Source organism: Ambystoma mexicanum, chromosome 6q, assembly GCF_040938575.1.
Source record: "Ambystoma mexicanum isolate Mex_15411 chromosome 6q, UKY_AmexF1_1, whole genome shotgun sequence".
NCBI classification, from domain to species: domain Eukaryota; kingdom Metazoa; phylum Chordata; class Amphibia; order Caudata; family Ambystomatidae; genus Ambystoma; species Ambystoma mexicanum.
In genome coordinates, this window is record NC_090937.1 from 302878136 (window position 1) to 302899168 (window position 21033).

General features: G+C 46.8%; 1 protein-coding gene across 17 annotated transcripts in view; it reads left to right on the forward strand.

Moving 5' to 3' along the window:
* ANKRD17 (ankyrin repeat domain 17) overlaps positions 1–21033 on the forward strand; it is a 2430147-nt gene that overhangs the window by 32803 nt on the left and 2376311 nt on the right. Inside the window, exon 1 of one of the 17 annotated variants that reach the window (XM_069630803.1) lies at positions 11963–12103. The exons of the other annotated variants lie outside the window; for them this stretch is intronic. Within the exon in view, the coding sequence (XP_069486904.1) occupies positions 12071–12103 (33 nt within the window). The 5' untranslated portion in view covers positions 11963–12070. Of the gene's footprint in view, positions 1–11962; positions 12104–21033 lie in introns of those variants that run through there. 17 annotated transcript variants of the gene reach the window in all.

The window sequence follows — 21033 nt, forward strand, 5'->3', positions numbered from 1 at the left end:
TAGGAACAAATGATAGTGTTTGCACGCCCATACGACAGTGAGAGCCTTTCTGTGGTTGCCAATATGCGCACTCGGTTGGTGATAGGCTGCGGCTTGCATTGGCCACAACGCGTCTTGCTGAGGATGGTGACGCCCCTGACTTTATTTTCGCTAGGATCGCTGCAAGGCCAACGGGGCTGGCGTCAACTGTTAGTTCGGTTTCTAGTTCTGGGTGGTAGTAGGCCATGCACGAAGCGGAGGCGATAGTCTTTTAATTTCTTGAAATGCCTCTACACAGTCAGCCGACCAGGCAAATTCTTGCCCCTTGTCAGTGAGTAAACAGAGGGCCGTGCTGACTGAGGCAAAGTGTTGAATGTACCTTGTGCAATAACTTGCCATGCCTAAGAATGATCTGATGGCAGGCACTGATGTTGGTGTGGGAGCTTCTACTACCGCTTGCACCTTTTCTGTATCTGGTTGTAGACTTCTCTGCAAAAAAGATGTGCCCAAAGAATTTGAGCGTTAATTTGCTTAGCTCGCACTTGTCAGCGTTTAAGGTCAGGTTTGCATCTTCGAGTGCCATGCGCATCCAGCTCAGCGTGAGATTATGGCCTTCTTGTGTTTCTCTGAATATTATGTCATTGCTGTAGTTCAGGCAATGGGTTCGATGACCTGGTGTATCTCATTCTGAATGATCTATGCAGCGGAGGATACCCCGAAACTAAGATGTTTATGTCTGGAAAGCCCTGGGTGTGTGGAGAAAGTGGTTATATAAGAGTCCGGATGTAGTTTGAGCTGATGGTATCCTTTATTTAAATCGAACTTGGAAAAGACTTTTGCCCATGCAACAGGTGCATCATATTGGTCATTTCAATCGCAACATTGGGTGCCTAAAGGCTTTTATTGTTTTCCTTTTTAGGTGCTGGCACTATGGGCGACACCCAGGGGGAGGGTCCCGATGCCTGTACGATTTATGTCCTGGTGTAGTAGAGACTGCATCTTGTCCTCCAAGTGTTTCTGAATGTTTAGGTGTATTCCCCGTTAATGTTGTGCTATTGGTTTGACGTGAGTGTTAATATGCAACTTAATTTGCTTCCCTTTTAACTTTCCTAGACCTTTGAATAGTGACAGGAATGTTTGTCATCTTTTTTTTTTTTGTGCTGGTCGTGTAGTCCGACATCATTCGATACATCACATGCACCAGGCTCATCTGGATGGCCGATCAGAAGCTAAGAATGCTCCCTCCTGGGACTTCACCTTTGACTACGTATATCGTGACCTTCTTGCTCTCATCTTTGTATGTACACATAGCCTTGAACATTCCCTTGCAGTCGAGCAGTGTATTTGTGCCATACGGACATATGTCAATGTCTGCCTTCCTTAATTCTTTCCTACTGTTGAGGAACTTGTAGGTCTCCTCATTGATTACATTGATTGTGGCTCCGGTATCTATGTGAAATTCTCAACTGCGTCCATTTATCTGTAACGGCAGAGTCGGGCTGTATTGAGTTGCTGTGGCATTTCCTATAGCATGTATGTAGCCTCTCTTTCGGTCACCACCCGATGAGGGAGAATCTGATTCATTGCGCCGCCTCGGCGATGCCTCTAAATAGCTGACCTTCGGACGTGTCCCGCTCCTTTGCGATTCGCTTTTGTGTCGTGAATGCCGGCGTCTCCTCTTCTGTCATCATGTTGATCTTCCCCCTTAGAGCCGATAAACCCTGCTTCTGCTGTGCGAACTGTGTCTACTGGGTGCTGGCGACCGCTACCTTCTTGGGAGAGGCCTTTCCCGCTTCGGATGATTACTTTCCCGCCTTCTAGTTTCTCTGATGCTCTACCTTCTGGAAGAACTTGATGTTTTTGCACACCGATTGAAAATGGTTTTCACCTCCGCATTTGTGGCCTACAGCTTGGCACGGGCCGATGTGCGGGAAGTTGTAGCCACACCTATAAGATTTCTTCTGTTCTTGACTGCGTTCCGACATGCGCACAGGACATATGGATGCCGTCGAGGCAGTCTGCATGATTTTAATGTTGCTTAAAGATTCAGTCTTCAGGGATAATTGTCTGTTCTAGCGAGTAGCAGGATTTAATTAGGATCCTGCTCTTCTGCAGTAATTTCTTTCTAAAGTTGGGAGATTCACAGCCTGCAATAGCTTGTGTCTTTAAGGCTTCCTCTGTTGAATAGCGGTCGAAGTCGCAATATCTTGCCCTTTTTCTTTAATCGCATGACGAAATTGTCCATGCTTTCCCCTTTTGTTTTATGTGGAAGTTGTGCGTTCGTAATCTGCATTCTTTAGGTGGGTGAAACAACTATTCGAGGAGTCAATCTCTTGTAAAGTGTCAGTCGAGTTTTCCGGCATTTCAAATACAATATCTCTCACAATGGGGCCTAATGAGTGCAGAAGTATGCTTCTCAGGCAGTGTTCTTCCCTGATGCCTTTTGCAGCAATGTGTATATTAAGTTCCTTGAGCCACCTGCTCCATCTTGGTGCCAAACTGCTTTATCCGAGATATCAAATGGTTGTATGGTCTGGAGTTGAAGGGACTCATGTCCTCTCTGGGCCAGTGGTTGTGAGTGGATGAGTTTGCTGGTGGGCTTTGTGAGCTGCTGACACCCTCATTGTCTGACATGACAGGGTTCTAATGTAGAGGATTTCAGCAAAGCTCACCTTAAAATGGTCCTTGTTGATATTTTGTGAGCCACATGTGAGTGTTCCTGCATGCAGCGCTGTTCATGTATATATATATTACGCTCACTTGGTTCCCACAGGGGCGTCGATCGGACCCGGACAGCTGCGGTCTCCACCAACGTGATGCGTAGTGCAGAGATGACAGTCTGGACTGGCCCACCTAATCTGGTCTGCTGGACTCGTAGAAGTATTCTCCTGCAAGTGGAGAAAGGGATTTAGCCACCCGTGGACTTTAGTGATGGCCCCCCAACTGTTCTCGTTCTCCCCACTAATCACCTCCGATATCCCCTCTTGGTAACCTCACCTTACGTTTTTAAATGATGAGCTCTCCGTCCTGCATGGGATGCTGGGGCGCGTAGATACCAGTTACTTCACTGGTTTGAAGGTACTGGAGGAGTTCCGGAGGAATATTGACTCCAGTGTCTATAAAGTTCAGAGTTCAATATGTCCGATGTTCACTCTTGTTCCATTCCCTCGTTAGGTTGCAGCTGGGTCCAAAAGAATATTGCCTGGAGGCAGCTGATGGCGTTCAGGTAATAGTCTGTATTACCAAACACTGTCTGGTAAAAGTTGCATGAGTTTAACTTGCTGTTTTCTCTCCCTTTATAGGTGCAGCATAGGAAGATGCGGCGAATTAAAGGATAATACCTCAGGTGGTAAAGCAGGTAAGCCTATGGTGGCAAGAGATTGTCTTTGTCGGCTCACCTTGTTATTCCTTTTGTTTTCCCCCCAGGTGCTGGGTTTCGACAAAGAAAATGATGGAGGCAGCGCCGAGTCGAAAGATGCGGTGGACTGGTGAGTATAACGTGGCGTTGCTGCTGGCGAAGCGACGCGTGCTGAAATAATGTCCTTTCCAGGCTCGGAGCTGTGCTGGGTCCGGAATCGGGTAAGGAATCAAATAATGTCCGTGATCTAACCTCTTCTCCTTTCCGGATTCGAGGCGGGCGCGGCAGAAGACTGGATGCTGACTTGCAGACACGGTGAGCGTTAAGCTGCTGGATGCAGAATGACACGAAGCATGGGCTGCTGTTCGGGCGTGGTTTAAATAGCCTGCAAAGTAGTCCCAGGTCAGAAGTTCCCCAGAACCACACCCAAGTGAAAAATAGTCCCTGTAATAAAATAGTCCCATCCAGGCCTCATGTTGGCTTGGACTCATTTGCAGCATGGTCTGCATAAGGTAAGTAAAGTCTATGAGCCTGGTGCCTATGGCGCCAGGACTGAATCCAAACAGCCCCCAGCCGGGGCTGTTGGGGTTTTAATAAGTATCTGGATGCCTGCTCCCGGGGCTGATGGACTTGATCCGGATGCCCGGGGGTAGGCATCATGACAATATATTTCTGAGGCTTGTGGAATATGCTTAGGTCACATGCTATGCATAAGTCGACATCTAGTGGAAGCTGCAGAGTATTACAGTTGTTTTCGAAATGTTATGTTACTTGGCATTTATACAGCGCCTTAGAAATTTGAAAAGGGACGTCAACAGGGCGTCCATTAATACTATCCCTAGTGTGACGTCCGCTGTACCCATGGTCCTGTTCTGATTTAGCCATAACGCCATTGATTAATCAAAATTGAGTTTGTTTACTCTCCCTATCCTTTATACTTTTCTATCACCGACTATCGGTAACCTCTTCGACAGAGGTGAAGAGAATGGCCGTTGAATAAGACTTCCATCGACGGATCCTTTCGGCCTTGGATGGCCGCTTCGGGCTTCGGCCCTAACAGTAGGCAGAGAGGGGGGAGGACATTGGACAATGTATTTATCCCTTAACATACATTTTTCTTGCCTTGCTGCCATTTCGTTTCACTATGGATAGGACGCCTTTCAAATTCTGCCCAAGCTGTAACAAAAAATTCCCCTGGGTCGAAAAGCACCTGGTGTGAAATCTTTGCCTAACACAGGATCACATTGAGGGGAGCTGTTGAGACTGCAGGCTCTTCAAACCTAAGACGTTAAAGGATCGTAAAACTAAGTGCTAGGCCCACCACGCCAAGGCCACCATGAACGTGGAGGGAACCTTCAGCGATGACGGAAATGCTGCATTTTCCGACGGCAAAGGAGATGGGGAAACGTTTCCCAAGCATAGGCCCCTGACCCCACCAGACAGGCCGGCGGCTCTGTTATGGGGATGACCCCGGGTGGCGTCGGCGCTCACACTGCCCCTACCACTAAACCCAGCCAAGGGCAGTGAGTCGACTCGTACGTTGACCAAGAGCCCGAGAGGTCCACAGAATCCCTGTCCTCTGGGCACTCGAGGTCCCGACCGCCGCATGACAGGCCCCGACTGTTGCAAGACAGCACAGACGCAGCGCCTAAAACCATTCCCGACTGTCGCACGTCAGTAGACTAGACGTCTGGTCACCCCACAGCCGAAATTTTACACGTGTAGTTGAAAACTGTAAATGGCTCAAAACAATCGGGAATAGCCCACCTGCTTAAGAAACACGTCCCAAAAAGCCTCCTTAAAGAGTCCAAAAAACACTCTTCAAAAACCCCTCGCCACCAGAAAGAAAGGTCCCCCCCTACACCACACAGGGAGAAGGATTCTCATCCTCCTCCTAGTCAGCAGCTTTAAAAAACAAGGACCACTGCTCACCTCAGGTCCCAACACTAGACCCAGTGTCCATACCAAGCTCTGCTCAATGCACATGCGAAGACCTTGATAGGGTCATGAGAAGGATGACTTTTATGGCAAACTTCTTTTACAAGAACCCAGATTCTTTCCAGAACTTTCAGACCACCCCACCCACTGCAGCTGCCTCTACTTCTCGGCCCCTTCCTAAGGGTTCCATGTCATTTCATCGCGGGATGTTTTTCGCATTTTTTTTTTTTACACGATTTTTGTAAATGTTTTTAATTTTTTAATCGAATTTTTTGTAACCTATTTTTTTTTTTTATTCCTCCCCAACCCCCCTCACATTTTCTAATAAATTGGATGGGATTTTTCAAAAAACCCTGCAAAAAAACATCCCGCGACGAAAGGACGACGCACCCTTCTAAGAGGTCTCGTCTTGATACCATGGCTATCCCATACCAGCAGGACACACCCTTCATTGATCTGTATGACCCAGATACTGACACTGAAGACACCTACACAGCTAAGGAGGGCAGAAAACAGGACTATGGCAATGAGGAGGAAGAGATGTAACACATAGCCTCTCCCGTGACCCTAGAACTCCGCCCCCCCCCCAAACCCCGCAGTGGCAGATTTGCCAATGGATAACCAGCCAAGCCACTATAAAACAATATGCTCATTAAAGCAGCTGCCATAACTGGGATGAAGTGTCTGCGTTATTGTCATCAGCTCCAGACCCTCTTAAGACCCAATTAGCCCTGGTAGCAGCAAAAGGAGAGCAGTTTCTTGCTTCATTCTGAAAAATTATTTAGATGCTGCTGACCATGCAAGCAGAATTATTGCAGAAATTACAATTATTAAGCGCCATGAGTGGCTACGACAGTCCGGCTTCAAGCAAGAGACTCAAGCTGCGCTTCTTAATATTCCTATTGAGCCCAACGTCCCCTTTGGAAAAGCTGTTGAAGACTCCCTAAAATGTGCTAAGAATGAATACGACACCTTAAAATCTTTGTGCCAGCTTACAAATAAACCCCCATGCCAAAGCGGCAATAATAATTTGCGTCGATTTTGTGGACAAAATTCACAGAGGGGTCCAGGCTACAGACAGAGCCAGGAATAGTCCGGAGGTAATGATCAAGGCCAAGCCTCACAAGGTTACCAAAGGGGACAGCGCCGATCCTGCGGCCGGGGGAGGCCCTCCACTTCTAGAGGTGGAGCCACACCTTCCCAGGCCTCTCCAGTAGGAGGGCATATTTCAAACTTCACCCAAGCATGGGAGGGAATCACCTCAGACAAATGGGTGCGAGGCACCGTGGCAGGCGGTTATTGTGTGGAGCTAATCCAGCTACCCCGGAATCATTCCTGCGTCAAAAGAAACACAAGGAAGGAAGAAAAACACATTCTTCTCGAGGAGATCGCAATGCTGCTCCAAAAGGACGCCATAGAAGTCATCCCGGCGAACCAGGGGAAAAAAGGGTATGTATTCAACCTACTTCTGTGAGCCATTTAAAAAAAATAAAAAAAAATAAAAATAAACTAACAATGCGCCCAGTATTAGACCTACGCCCTGCACACCTATGTCAAACCACAAAAGTTCTGCATGACTATGCTACAAGAAGTAATCCCTCTGCTAAAGCGCGGGGGGCTACAAGGCGACATTGGATATGAAAGATGCTTATTTTCATATTTCAATGTTCCCAGCGCACACAAGATTCTTGCATTTCAAGTTGGCAAACCAGCACTACCAATTCAAGGTGCTACCCTTCGGAATAGCATCTGCACCAAGGGTATTCACAGAGGTTGTGGCGGTGGTGGCAGCGGACCTGTGCAGGCAAAACATTCAAAGAACTATCCACCTTCTCTTTCAATTGAGCTTCTCAATAAACAAGAAAAAAAATCGAGCCTAGTGCCAAGCACAACCGAACAGTTCAGAGGAGCTGTAATGGACTCAAAAGAGGGGTTAGTCTTCCCGTTGGAGGAAAGATTCCAAAATATGTTACTGCAAATAACTCCATATCGGGCCCGACCGCCAGATAAGCATATGTAAAGCTATGCTTTTGCTAGGCATGATGGCATCTTGCATTTACCTAGTACTGCACGCCTGCTCCCCTTGCAGGAATGGTTGGCGAAACAGTGGTCTCAGGCAAGCAGTCAGTGGGATGATCTACTGGTCGCCAACACTGGTGCAAAACCTTCGCTGGTGGACAAGGGAAAATCTCTTGAAGGGGAAACCCTTCCGCGATCCAGCAGTGCAAGCGATAGTTACGACAGACGTGTCACTCGCCGGGTGGGGGGCTCATCACCTTCCTCCCGCAGCACAAGGTCTGTTGACTCCTGCCACGGCGCAGAACCACATCAATCTGCTGGAACTACTGGCAGTATTCGAGGCCCTTCAGGGATTAGAGATACACCTACACCTAACAAACCAGTCAGTACACACAGACAGCACTACAGCAATGTTTTACATCAACAAATAGGGACTCACACATTCTCCAAACTAGCACAAAAAATTTTGGAAATAGGCACTCCGACGGAAGATATTCCTATCCTCTCAACACGTTCCAGGGGAACTCAACATTCTAGCCGACTTGCTGAGTAGAGCTTCCCCTACCAGAGGAACAAGAATGGCAAAAAGACACAGGGGTCGTAGACCACTTCTTCTCTTAGTGGAGTTAACCCGCGCTAGACTGCAGGCGAAAACAAACCATGCCCAAACTTTGCGTCCAGGTTCCCCCAACCAGGCTCCAAGGGGAATGCCCAATGAATGAACTGGTCAGGGAGATTCGCTTACGCTTCTCTCACCCCCCCCCCCACCACTGCTCTATTGAATAAGGTGGTGAACTAGATTCACAGGGAACAAGTGATGCTCATCCTAGTTGCTCCTATGTGGGCAAGACAGCCATGGTATCCACATCTGCGCAAACTGGCGATGTGCGACCCCCCCCCCCCCCATCAAACCCCTGTGCCGGACAACCTACTCGCTCAACACGGGGGGATTAACACCCTCAACCTCACTCAAAGTTGGCAGGGTGGCTCCTGAAGTCAGAGTTCAGACCTCTTAACCTACTTCTGAGGTGTATGGATATCCTCATGGAGGCACGAAAACCAAACACTAGATGTGGTTATTTTGACAAGTGGAGGACATTTGTAATTTGGTGCCAGTCTAAACAAATAAACCCCATAGAATGTACTCCATCCCACATTCTAAACTACATGCTCCACTTGTAGACTCAGGGTTAGTACTCAACTCTATAAAGGTCCACCTGGCGGCATGATCGGCTTACACCACCTCCCACAACATAGTATCGTGGTGGAAAGTGCCGGTCATCAAAGCATTCATGGAGGCAGTAAAAAGACTCCACCCTCCAATTTCTAACCCACCGCCAGGATGGGATCTCAATGTAGTACTCGCAAAGCCCATTCGAGCCTATGCAGAAGTCCAGTCTAAAAACCCCTGACTTAATGCCTTCTTAGTGGCTGTTACTTCCATAAGAAGGTTTAGTGAATTGCAAGCATCGTCAGTGCAGGATCTTTTCTTTGTCATACACAAGGACAAAGTGGTTTTATGTACACATCCTAGGTTCTCTCCTAAGCTCACCAGTCCATTGAGCTACCGGCTTTCTTTCAGAACCCAAAGAGCTCAGCTGAGGTAAAACTCCAAACACCAGATGTAAGGAGGGTGGTCCTTTACTATGTGAACAAGACCAGACTGCTAAGAAAAACAGACCAGCTGTTTGTCCCTGTAGCACCAGGCAGAGAAGGAGACCGCATTTCCAAGAATGCCATCTCCAGATGGATAGTCGGATGCATACAACTGTGCTATTCTTTATCAAACAAAACACTGCCTTTCACGCCAAGAGCTCACTCCACAAGGAGTACAGGGGCCACTCTGGCTTTTATTACTAATGTCCCCTTAGACTGCATTTGCAGAACAGCTACATGGAGCTCAATGCACACTTTCACTCAGCCCTACTGTATCGACACCCATTCCAAAGCAGATGGTGGGACAAGCGGTTCTAAAACATCTGTTTGCTGCTGAACCTTTTCACAACCCACCACCTTCTCCTAACACTGCTTGCTAATCTATGCATAGCATGTGATCTAAAATGTTACGCTCACCTGGTCTCTGCGGACGTTTTGGGGCACGGTTGCAGCCCTCCCGGGGGTGAGGTCGCTCGGTTCAGACTTCGCCCTCTGCGGTTATGTGGTGACTGGTGGCAATAGGTGATGCTGCTTGGGACTGCTCCTGCGTGGAGAATAGGGGGCGTGGGTATGCCAGCTTGTGCGTCTGATCCCCTTCCAGAACCCTTCTCCCAAACTGTGGTACCCGTGGGATGCGCTGTCTCTGGAAAGCTCACCTGTTAATTAGTTTTCGTGAGCACTCAGTCCTGCTGCTTCTGGCAGGGGTGCTTGTATGATCTGGGACGAGTTCCTTCACTGGTCCCTTGCACGTGGTAGTCCAGTCCTCCTGCGACTAAGCCACTATACTTCAGGTAAGTGTTCCTGTTTGCCTTTGTCTTTCCTCGTCTGTTTTTGTTGTATTGTAAAGTTTGTAGTCTTGTATTGCTGTCCGTTCCACTTTTTATGTTTGCTCTTTTGCTTTCTTCCCTTGCAGGTGATGTTGCCGGCCCGGCAGAAGCTCCGGAGCTCGAGGCGACAGCCGGAGGGAATGAGGAACGAAGCTGCATCTGTACAGTCGCTGGTAAGTTGTTAACTAGGGGGCAAGCGGGGTTCAAATGCAGCACGGCCCTAGGACGGATGTTCTAACCTTGTCTTTCTTCTTCTTCACAGGGTCTAAGTTCGTGGATGCGGAGTGCGGTGCTGCGGCGTCTGGATCAAGATCACTGGATGTCAGGAGATGAGTCTGCAGATGAAGCGATGACACACCGGTTTCCTGGAGGTGAGTGTGCAGGAGAACGCCTGGTTTCAAAGGTAAACCGGTCCAAGCGGCGGTGAGCGTTACGTTGCACTCAAGTGCACAGTAACGCGAAGCACCGGCCTGAAGGATGGAGCAGCTTATATAGCTGAGCTTCTGAAGCCACGCCCACCAGGTTCAGCCTGTCTGCCACACCCGATGAGTCAGCACATGAGGATGTTTTCTGGAATAAAAGGCTTTCAGCTCATGGAAAGTTCTAAAATAAAAGCACTCCTGCACTGAAATAAAGTAAAAGCACTCCTGCACTGAAATAAATAAAGTGTTCCTGCTCACATCTCTATACTTTGGCGCTAGGACTGAGTCCAGCCAGGGCCCCTGTGTTTATAGGTCCCAAAGGGACGTAAGTGACTCAAGTGACCCATTGCCTCCATCACTAGATGGTGTGGTTTTTGTGTTCTGGGGCCTGTGGCCATGACAGCAGATTCCACAAGCCTCAGAAGGGATACATTACTCAACGTAATCGTATTTCTGATGCTTGTATCTGCTTAGATTCACATGAGCCCACCCTTCCTCCCCTTGGAGAGAAGGTGCATGGATGTTTTTATGAGCTTGTCTGATACATATCTGCTTGGATACAACTGTACTCGTGCTACACTTCATGCTACCTCCTGTCAGAAACAAAACAATCTGATACAAGCATCAGAAATACGATTACGGTGAGTAATGTATCCCATATGCCAGTGACCACAGAGCCTTCCGGGTCACATGCTCTCTCACTTCCGATTGGCCTGATGATTTTAATGTCCTCATGTCCTCTTTGGCGATGCAGTGAATTGTGGAACACAAAAAGTTGGGCACACCACTTGTGCCGATGCGCTAGGGCACCAGCGTGGCGCAGGGCCTCCTGTTGCTGCGTGTACGCACTGTCGTGCAAAATTATCTGGATGGAACGCACAGCGCTGGCCATGCATGCCGGCTGTGCAGGTATTGTGCTTGAGCGCCCGGTGCCGTGTGGAGCCGAGGCACCAGTTCCTGATGGAGATCATTGGAGGAGCACTCGCGTTGTAGGCACTGCATGCCTCTGTGGCTTCCTGTTTTCTGTCAGGTCCGTGGAAGTTGGAGACCGGCGACACGGTCTCAGCAGGCAATATTATTTTTCTCGGTATGAGACAGTGGTTCAGCCTCGTCGCCAATATTAAATCTGCAGTAGCGGACACAAACAGAAAGGAAGCTGTGTAGCTAATAAAACATGGGAGCCAGAAGTGTAGGTCAATCTTCTTTAATATCTAACTTGGAGCCGCCTGTTAAGCGGTAACCCCGCCTCTAAATTTGCATGGTGGGCTGCAGCCCACAACAGGAGTAAAAACGAGACCGGTGGAGCCTGTCCTTGTGTCCTGAGACAAATGGGCATAGAAAGGGGACATTACAATGATATACATAGTTTATTACATGGTGTAATTGGAGGTTTTGAATTACTTGGGACCGTAAACACCTCCTGGGTGAGGGGCATAGGCCAGTGCAGCTTTTTTTGACTGTCCCGTGTACTTGACAAACAGTTATGGTGAAATGAAAATACGTGTTCGCTTAATCGGTTTCAACATAAATCCTTTAATCTTACTTTTTGTTAAATCCCATTCACTGTTAACCTAAAGATCTGTGAACCAGTTGCGATTGATTTGAGCTATTTGCTTTCTGGCTGTCCATTGCAGAATTCGTGAATACATGGTAGACTGCTGTGTCTTTAAAGGGCTGGCTAGTGAGTCACCCCTATGTCTTGCTCGCTGCTGCCTCTTCGGCTGCAGAGCTGCTTCAGCCATGAAATAGAACGTCCCATTTCCTGTTCCCTGGCTGGCACCGTGTACTGCTGCTGCCGCCCGAGATTAACCATAGTGCAGCGAGCGAGCAATATGGAAGGACCCTGAGGCAAGGTGGAGAAGGCCGCTGGGATGGAAGCATATGTCCTGGGGGACATTCTAGAGGTAGTCCGACGCGGAATGCACTCGCATCTCTGTTGGATTTCGTGCTCAACCTGTGAGGCTGAGAAAGGGAACTTTAAGAGAGTGCTTCTGTGGGGGAGGGAACTTTGAATCTCCGATCACCAGTGTGCCAGTGTTAATTCCGTGCAGATCTTTTGGGTCCTGTACTTTGAGTTGTGGTCTGTCTGGTCTGTGCGTGGCTGCCCATGCCATACGGGGGAGGGAAAGGGCTTCGGATTCGCGCGCGTCGCCTGCATGATGGTGACCTTTAGATTAACTCGTTAGAAGGTGGGGTCTGCAAAGCAGCTTTCAGTGGCTTTAGGATTGCAGGTCTTGCACAATTAATTTACATAAACGGGCCCAGGGATGTGCTTTCATACATAGGATGTAAAGGTGCTTATTTTCGTGCTGTTTTTCAAGAACTTACAAATCAATTCAACTAAATCGGTTTCATTTGCCCATGAGCTAGGCGACTAGGCTTCTTTTTGGAAACGGTGGGTACTTAAGATTAGTTTCAAAACTGATTTCACAATCCAGATCTGTTATTGGTCAATTACAGCTTTTGCGATTAATGAAGGGTTCTTAGTTTACATGTCGGATGATCTCCTTACATTTACTGTGGTGCATGCTTTGTGTTCAGTCCATGGAAACGTTGGCCTGCTTAGTAAGGCGGTCATTGGGATGTGTCGTGAATATAAATTATGAACTGCTAACCTGTTGTACTGTAAACATGGGACATAGCCTTCCTTTGAGACACGAGTGCCACTCTAGGAAGAGCTTTTAAAGTCGACACATTTCTTTTTTTTTGTTGTTGTCTGGGTTGATAGATGGGAAGAGTTTCGTTGGAACTAGTGGTGAAATCTCGGCAATGCTGTATTGCCTGTTTTTTTCAAACTTGTATATAGAGCTAGGTCACGTCAAAATTATCCGCTCGCTCTGATTTAATGTAGTGATGTGTCCTTTTAAAGACAGTTTTCCGGGTGCAGGTGGGACACAGGAGGTGCGTGCGTGAAACCACATGCAACTAGCATTGATACAGTGCTCCAGCTGACATTGCAGTTCAGGATTTCAAAATCTGCCCTGTTTTTCCACCTGGACGCTGGTTTCTTCCGATACTTACTGCTCGTCAACCTGTTGACCACCATGCTTACATTTCTCCAGTGGCGTTTTATTTTGAAAGCACAATTTGATTAGATACCAGGTCAATCCATCCATAATCCTGTTTTTTTTTATTGTTTTAACTACCAGCCTATCGTTCGCATTCATGAATGCGGTGGATAACTTTGACAGTCTAGTGAGGTGAATCTGTGGAATGTAGTTTAATGCAGCTGTGACACCTAGAGACTTTCCAATTCGAATGAGTTAGCAATCCACTTTTTTGAAGCCAAAGTTGTCCACTAATGTACTTTAGTCATGACTCACCATGAGTGTTGTTTTTCTCCCTATCCATTGCTCCTCCACTGCCCCAATAGCTATAGTATTGTTGTATTGTGCCAAATACATACAAGTGTTTGGTGCAGAAAACAAAACATTACAGTTTCTGAGCAATAACAATTAAGTAAATATAGAGTTCATAATTGTAAAATGCTTAAGTTCTAATGTCATATTAATAGAAATTGTAAAATATTAGATAATAGCCGAAGATATGAGAACCTTGTACCACAAACTAGTTTCATCTGGTATTTTGAAAGGGCACAATGAAAAGTAGTGGAGAATGAAAGAGCAATGATGGCCAAACCGAACATAGTCTGTGGAATGTTGCAGGGTAAAGTGGATTTGACAAAATTAACTAGCAGTGTCTTTGGAGGCAATGGGTGTTCTATCAAATGATATGATTTTAGAATAATTGTGCTAGGGCTCATCTACCGCCCTGCCTTAAGCACGCAGAGCTGGAATCTACCCTGAAACCTCTGGATAGCTGAGGTGAACAGTGGGTTTGGATTTAGGAGTCTGATTTTTTTTTTTCCCTTGAAGGATTTTTTTCCACTGGAGCAAGGTCAGTGGTACTAAACATAGTCTATAGGACTATGGGATAACCCTACTGTTTGAACAGAGCCATGTCTTCTTTTCAACTCTTCAGTTTTCAGTTGAACAGTTAATTCTGATGTGGGGCTTAAGGCGAATTATGAACTGATACTTTAAGATCCATTTTACAGAGTTGAGCAGTATTAGCCCATTGACCATGCAGGGTAGGAACACACGGCTTGGCCAGTTACCCAGTTCAGAGAGAGCTTGTTGAGTCAATCCTAAAAAAAAAAAAGCCCTAAAAAAATAGCGACCACTCCCTCCTGTGCCTGGCAATACGAGGGTGGGGAGACAAAAAGGCGGAACAACCTATGGCAGCACCCTATAGAAGTCTCCAATGGTTGTAACCGACTAAGACTCAAGCTGTGAATTTGAAGGGGGGAGATGAGGATGTGAATTATGTTCCCATGTTACTTTAATTTAGAGCCAGAAATAATCCCACCAAGGGTTCGGAAAAATACCATTGCCATAGTCCTGATGCGAAAATGGTTAGTAAAAAAAAAAACCTTTTCTAAAAGGGGAAATTGGATATTTGAAGCTCAGAAAGGTAGAGGGCCTGAACACCCTAATCGCTAAGAGGAAACAAATTCAGAAATTGGATAGCAGCCCATAGGGCAACATTGTTGCAGCAAGATTCCGAAGCAATGTTAACAAAGCTAATGAGAAGAGATACAAAATTTGTTTGCCAACAAAGGTGTTCGCTATAGACCTCCATAGGGGAAGGGGGTGGTAGTTCATCTCATTTGACAAGGGTGATCTGATGATGCTAATTAACAAAGCGAGCAGATTGTGAGCTCCGGGACTGGATGCTGTCACAAACACGATGCTCAAAGAGGCACCTGAAGAATGGGCTGCTTTCATGTTCTCCCTCTTAAAAAAATTATGATGGGGACAATTCCCAAATCATGGCAGTCGGCAGTGATCGTTCAATCCATAAAGGAGGCAATAGACACATCCCACTCTTAGACGTTATGGGAAAAATCTTCGGGAGGGGCAAGCTCTGCGGAGTCACCTGTTGAAATAGATCGCTGCTTCGGGAAGATACAACCCTAGACAGACAGGTTTTTATAAAGGGGGTGGGAACTGACCTAAACCTGTTTTTGCTCGACATCCTTAAGGGAGAGGGGGGTCTATCGAAAAAGGGACGCAAATCTACATGGCCTTTATAGATATCAAAAAGCCGTTTGACAGTGTAGATGGAGAACTGCTGTGGAGAAAAATGGAGGGTTGGAATTGTCCAGCACACTTGGTAGCAGCAATTAGATCTCTATATGGCGAGGTTCGCACTCGGAGATACGAATGCGATGGAAATCCAGGATATGCAAGGTGAGGAAAAAGGGGAAGGATGAAAAGAGGAGGAGTTTCAGGGGACCGGGAACCAGGAATCAGAAATAATTGCTGAAGGAACTCCGGCAACACACGTCTGACTACTGCAAGCGGTAGAGTTGAGACGCGCAAGGCCGCGGGGGCGTATCTGCTTTGTAGAATGTAGAGCGTACAACGCGGAGACTGACAAACAGCGTTCCGCAGCCATGTTGGGAGTAGGGTCAGGGACCACGAAGTCCAGAAGAGACGCGTACGGTGGTTCATGACATGTTGGCCCCGACTTTTCAACTTATTTATGTGATATCTACCGTCCCACTCGATGGGGTGAATGTATTCTCCCCTCTAAGATAGGCAACCACGGGATTGGTAGGTTATTTGCTGACAACCTCGTCGTCCTGGACCAAACCCAGACGGAATCCAGCGGAGTTTGAATGCATTGTTGGCATTTATGAGGGCAAAACGGCTTGGAAGTTAATCCCCCAAAAAACTAAAATTATGGTATATGGTACTAGAACTAAGAAGGGAAACTCCAGACGCAAATGGTACCTGGAAAAAACCCTATTAACGGAAACCGGGTCCCTGGTATATCTGGGGGCTCATGGCAATAACAGGAGGGACGACAGCCCTAGGCTTCTGGCTCTAAAAATGAAATCTTGTATCTTAACAGCTCAGGCTATTCTGCTTCATAGGAGATTTGGAAAATAGAGCCAGTAGTTTCTTTGAAGCCAAAGTGACTCTGGTTTTGATCTTTGGAGTGGAGGGGTTTCTCTTCACGCCTTGCAAGGTGTGGGCCTCATTAGAAGGGGCATTCACCACCATTTGAAATCCTTAGTGTAGAGATGGGTAAGATGGGGCCCGACATTTTAGGACCATGGGAGTGTTGTGGCAGTGCTACATTCGAATCCCTAGGTTTGAATATAGAAGCTCTGATAACTAACCCCGACAAAAACAAAAAACTAATTTGGGAGCAAGATTGGATACACACCCTGGAAGACGGAAACGCCCACTTCCTACAATCGGCTTTAGGCAACGAAGTTAAGCCCTATGGGCATAGGCCGCAATATCTAAAACTCTTCCTCTTTTCTTGGGACCAGACAAAGTTCATGTGATTGCGGTTTAACTTGTTCCCAACTAACAAAATCGTGAAGATTTATGGGAAGACAAATGCGGTGGCTTGTAGATACTGGAAGTCTGGGTGCCAAGTTGAAACACTGCAACACGTTGCCTTATTTTTCAGGTGGCTGATGGAAATCAGAGCCAAGCATTTTGAACATTATATTAAAAAAAGGAAATGTGATGTGGCTGAGGATTTCTGGTCCCTACATGGGCGGGGTAAGACTTTCAGGTGATTTTTGTACTGATAAAGTTTATAAAAGATAGGTTTAAAGTGTAGGGAAGGAGGGAGTAGGAATTGAAGTGAAGAATTTTATCCTGGGATAGGGAGGGTGTTGCTGGGACCAGGGGTTTTATAGGGCGGTCCTTATTCCGTTTTTATCTTTTGTACGAAGATTTGATAAAAGTTTGTAATAAACTATGAAATTTAAAAAAAAAAAAATTAATAACCCCAAGTACTTATCCTTTTCAAAGCACCTAGTTTAGAGAATTTACAGGCAGGGGACAGTCTGACTCTTGCAGCACACATAAGGTCGATTTTTGTTTAGTTATTTTCCACCCTTGGTCAGATAGTGAGAATGCCATTGAGCTAGCTTTATATGTTGCATTATGCACAGTGTACAAAGCACATCTTTGAGCCACACTGTGTACACCTACAAACCCTATTCTGAGACCTAATCATATATGTAGTTATCCAGCTAAATATTTTCATGTGGTTACATGTCCCTTTCCCACCCTACAGTGAACAGATTTTACATGGTTGAGAAATATTTACTTTAATTAACAATTGTAATGCTATTTCCATTGCAGCCAGTCCAAAACAAAGATGCTAACTGACAGTGTACACTGGTGGTGTAAGGTTTGACAGGTATAGTGTGCTTCATCTTCAACAGCAGAATGTTCTCCTATCATAACTTAATTATAGTACAGTGTCCATTCACGTCATGCATTCAAAAAATATCTAACAATTGGGGAAGGATTCCACAGTGATGGCTATTCTCATACAGTTGTCTGCTGTAGATAATTATTAGCATAAAAACGTGATATTACTATCCTCGTTGTGACCTTTCTCCAAGAAGTTCTGTTTTCGGTTGCCGACTCACTTATTTATTAAACCATGTCTAATAGTGCTTTCTGACAACTTTGCACCAAATTAACCTTTTATAAACTTAGTGCGGTCTCCTTGCATCTCTCGCTTGTACGTCACCACTTCATTCAGTCACGTTTATAATTTCTCCCTTATGGATCCTCATTTTAACTAGTCATGTGCCAAGTCCTTCTGTGCTCCCGTCTCAGCAGTATCTTATGGGCCCAATGCGTTGTAATCATATTGGCTTAGTCTTTTCCCGCTTTCCTTTGCCAAAAAGTATGATTGCCTTTCAATACCCCATTGATGGTGGGTCATGGTTAAGTTTAAGTGCCTTATTTTATTGCAGTTCATGTGCACATTTTGCTTCCACAGTTCCTCCATTCTGTATTTTATGTACAACCATCGACCATTCTTTATTTTTATTTTGAATATTTTACAGAATTATTTTTGCTATCCCTGACTGGGTCAATGCGGACTGACCTTTGTTATGGAGCATACATACTCATAATTTGATACAGAAAACCTAGACAATTTCTATATGCACAATACGATTGAATTTAATCTTCAAGTCATGGAAACATCTTTTTATTACCATGGAACTGCTTAATTTCTATATCTTTCAGCTGCTTATAGGGCATGAAACGGAATCTGCCTTGCTGGACCTAAAAAAACAAATGAATCACCTAAGAGACGCAGACAAACCTATGCTCCTCCTTCTCCTTGACCTATCAGCGGCCTTTGATCTGGTGGACCATAAAACACTATGCCATCACCTCGCTACCGCAGCCAATTTCTCCACGAGGGCCTGTGCTTGGATAACTTCCTTCCTGCAGGATCGAGTGATGGTTTTCTCGGAAACCTCCTGTGCCAACCCTAGTCTCATCAAGTGTGGTGCCTCACAGGGTTCTTGCATAGCTCCTACACTCTAACCTCTTCACACAACCTCTAGTCAAGATCCTTGACGCACTGGGCACCGCATACACCAACTATGCTGATTGACTCTCAGGTGCTCCCCCCCCTCTCAGGGGACTACCTTGCTGACCATAACACCCATAACTCCATCTACTCCACAATCCAAGCCTGGATGGCAGAAAATTGGCTATGCCTTAACAGTGAGAAGGCCGACATCTTGCTAATTGACTCCCCGTCCACACTTGGTAAACTGGGTGATCAATATCGCTCCTTTACAGTGGATAACATCCCTATCACTGTAGCCAAAACCATAAAAACACTGGGTGTCTATATTGAACCTGATCTATCCATGAATAAACAGGTCAGCGCAGTAGCCTCCACTTCTGCCTACCACTCTAAACTTTTTACCACAGCTAGACCATTCCTTTCCCTACCTAATTGCCTCACCATTGCCAGGGCGATTATAAGGTCAAGGCTGGACTACTGTAATGCCCTCCTCGCTGGCACCTCCCAAAAGAAATTGACCAATTTACAACTTGTACAGAATAATGCATTGAGGGCGGCAACTGGCGTCTCCCAACGAGATCACATCTGAGGTCCGAAGGAAAGTCCACTGGCTTCCTGTGAAGGAAAGAATTGCCTTGAAGACACTAGCACTGACGCACAAATGCCTTCACAGCCTTGCCCCACCTTATCTAGCTCAAAGAATCTCCCTCCACACCTCCTTCAGACCTACCAGAGCTGCTTATACCAACAGAATCATGGTCCTTCTCACCCACAGAGTGCGGGCGGGCGGTTCCAGCTTCCCTAACATGGCAGCCACCTACTGGAACTCTGTCCCCCCCCCCCCCTTTCATTAGGATGATTGACTCCCATGCATCCTTCAGGAAAGCTATCAAAACGAGGCTATTTGTCCGACAATGCTTGTTTGCCTTGTGCTGTCTATGCACTTTCCACTCATGTATGCTTTCTGCTGCTCTATGTTAATCCTGTAACTATAACACTGCTCTGTTAATCATGGAACTGTAACATCACTCTCTGTATCAAGCTTTTTATGCTGAGGCCGCATTCGTATAATCTTGAATTAAGCCTTCTTAAGCTGTCTCATAGCGCCTCGATGCCCGCGGGCAGCAGTGCGCTCTACAAATTCAAATAAAAAAAAAAAAGTTAATTTTGTTTGTGCTAACGTTCTTGGCAACTGCAATAGAACAAACCAGCTGAAATCACAATGCCCAATAGAGTGGCCCATAGGGAATGTTGGAGCTCACTCGCTGCTTTGTCTGCAAAACACTGTTGCATAGGGTGGATTTTCTATGTGCTTCTTTGAAGGCATGTTTCTGTGCCCTGCTATCTGTAGGGTATTTATTGGTTTTACTACATCTGAAAATCTGAAATCTCTAGCTTTGGTAAGTGCTGAACTAGATACTAGAAAGCCTGAAGTACTAATAAATGGGATATTCTAACTTTACTTCTCCAGCATGGGGTCTGGCATGGATTCACATGCTCATGAATATTCCCCGTCGTCAGGCTGGGAATCCTCGGTAAAGAAAAAACCAGTATCAGTTTCGTTTCTGATCTGTCTTTCGTAGTAATAACCAATCACTGGTCTCTGCGTCATACTGACCACAGCCAATGACTGCCCTCTACCTAAGCACCGCCTCTGGCAGCCATCTTCAGATTTTTACCGCACGTTCATGTGTTGGGATCCTCGTGCTATTGCTCTCGAGCGTTAGTGCTATTTTTTTCGCGCTTTTCACAAAAAACTTCGATTCTTTCGGTCAAAAGAGCCTCAAGCTCCACCGATCCTACATCCGATCAACGGGGACCCGTGTCGGATTCATCTGTGCCCCTCAAGGGTGAAGATTTCGTCGAGCTACACTTCGGAGGACTCCAGAAGCTTCTCAGGCCCGGTCTTGGAGATGGCCCAGGAGAAGGGAAGCTCGACGCCCGGAAAGCTGTTCAGGGTCTGCCCTGGATGCCAGCTGCAGAACGTCTTCAAGGAGGACGAACACTCTTTCTGCCTTTACTGCCTTCATGAGGACAAGACGCACGTGGAGAAGGACTGTGCGTTTTGCGGCAACATGTCGGAACGGACCATGAAGGACCGCCATCAACGTCTCGCCAACTGGCTGGAGGGTAAGAGCCCGTCTGGCGAGAAGAAGAAGAAATCCGAGCGGTCTTCTAAGACCTTTGAGGGCGCCCCGGCAACGGGGGCCCAACATAAGGCCAAGCACCGCGAGTCCGCTGGCACCGGGAGCGCCGAACGGTCGGGCTCTACGGGCGCCAGGCAGGGCGCACCCTCCCCGGCACCATCAACCACGAGCCAACGCTCTGGGTCGGGTAAGAGGAAGGCCGAGCACCCGGCGAAGCTCCTGGAGAGGCCCCGGTCGAGCTCTAAGGCAGAGGAGGAGCGTGGCAGTGCCCCCTCCCTCAAGGATAAGGCGGTGAGCGCACCTAAGGTGGTGAA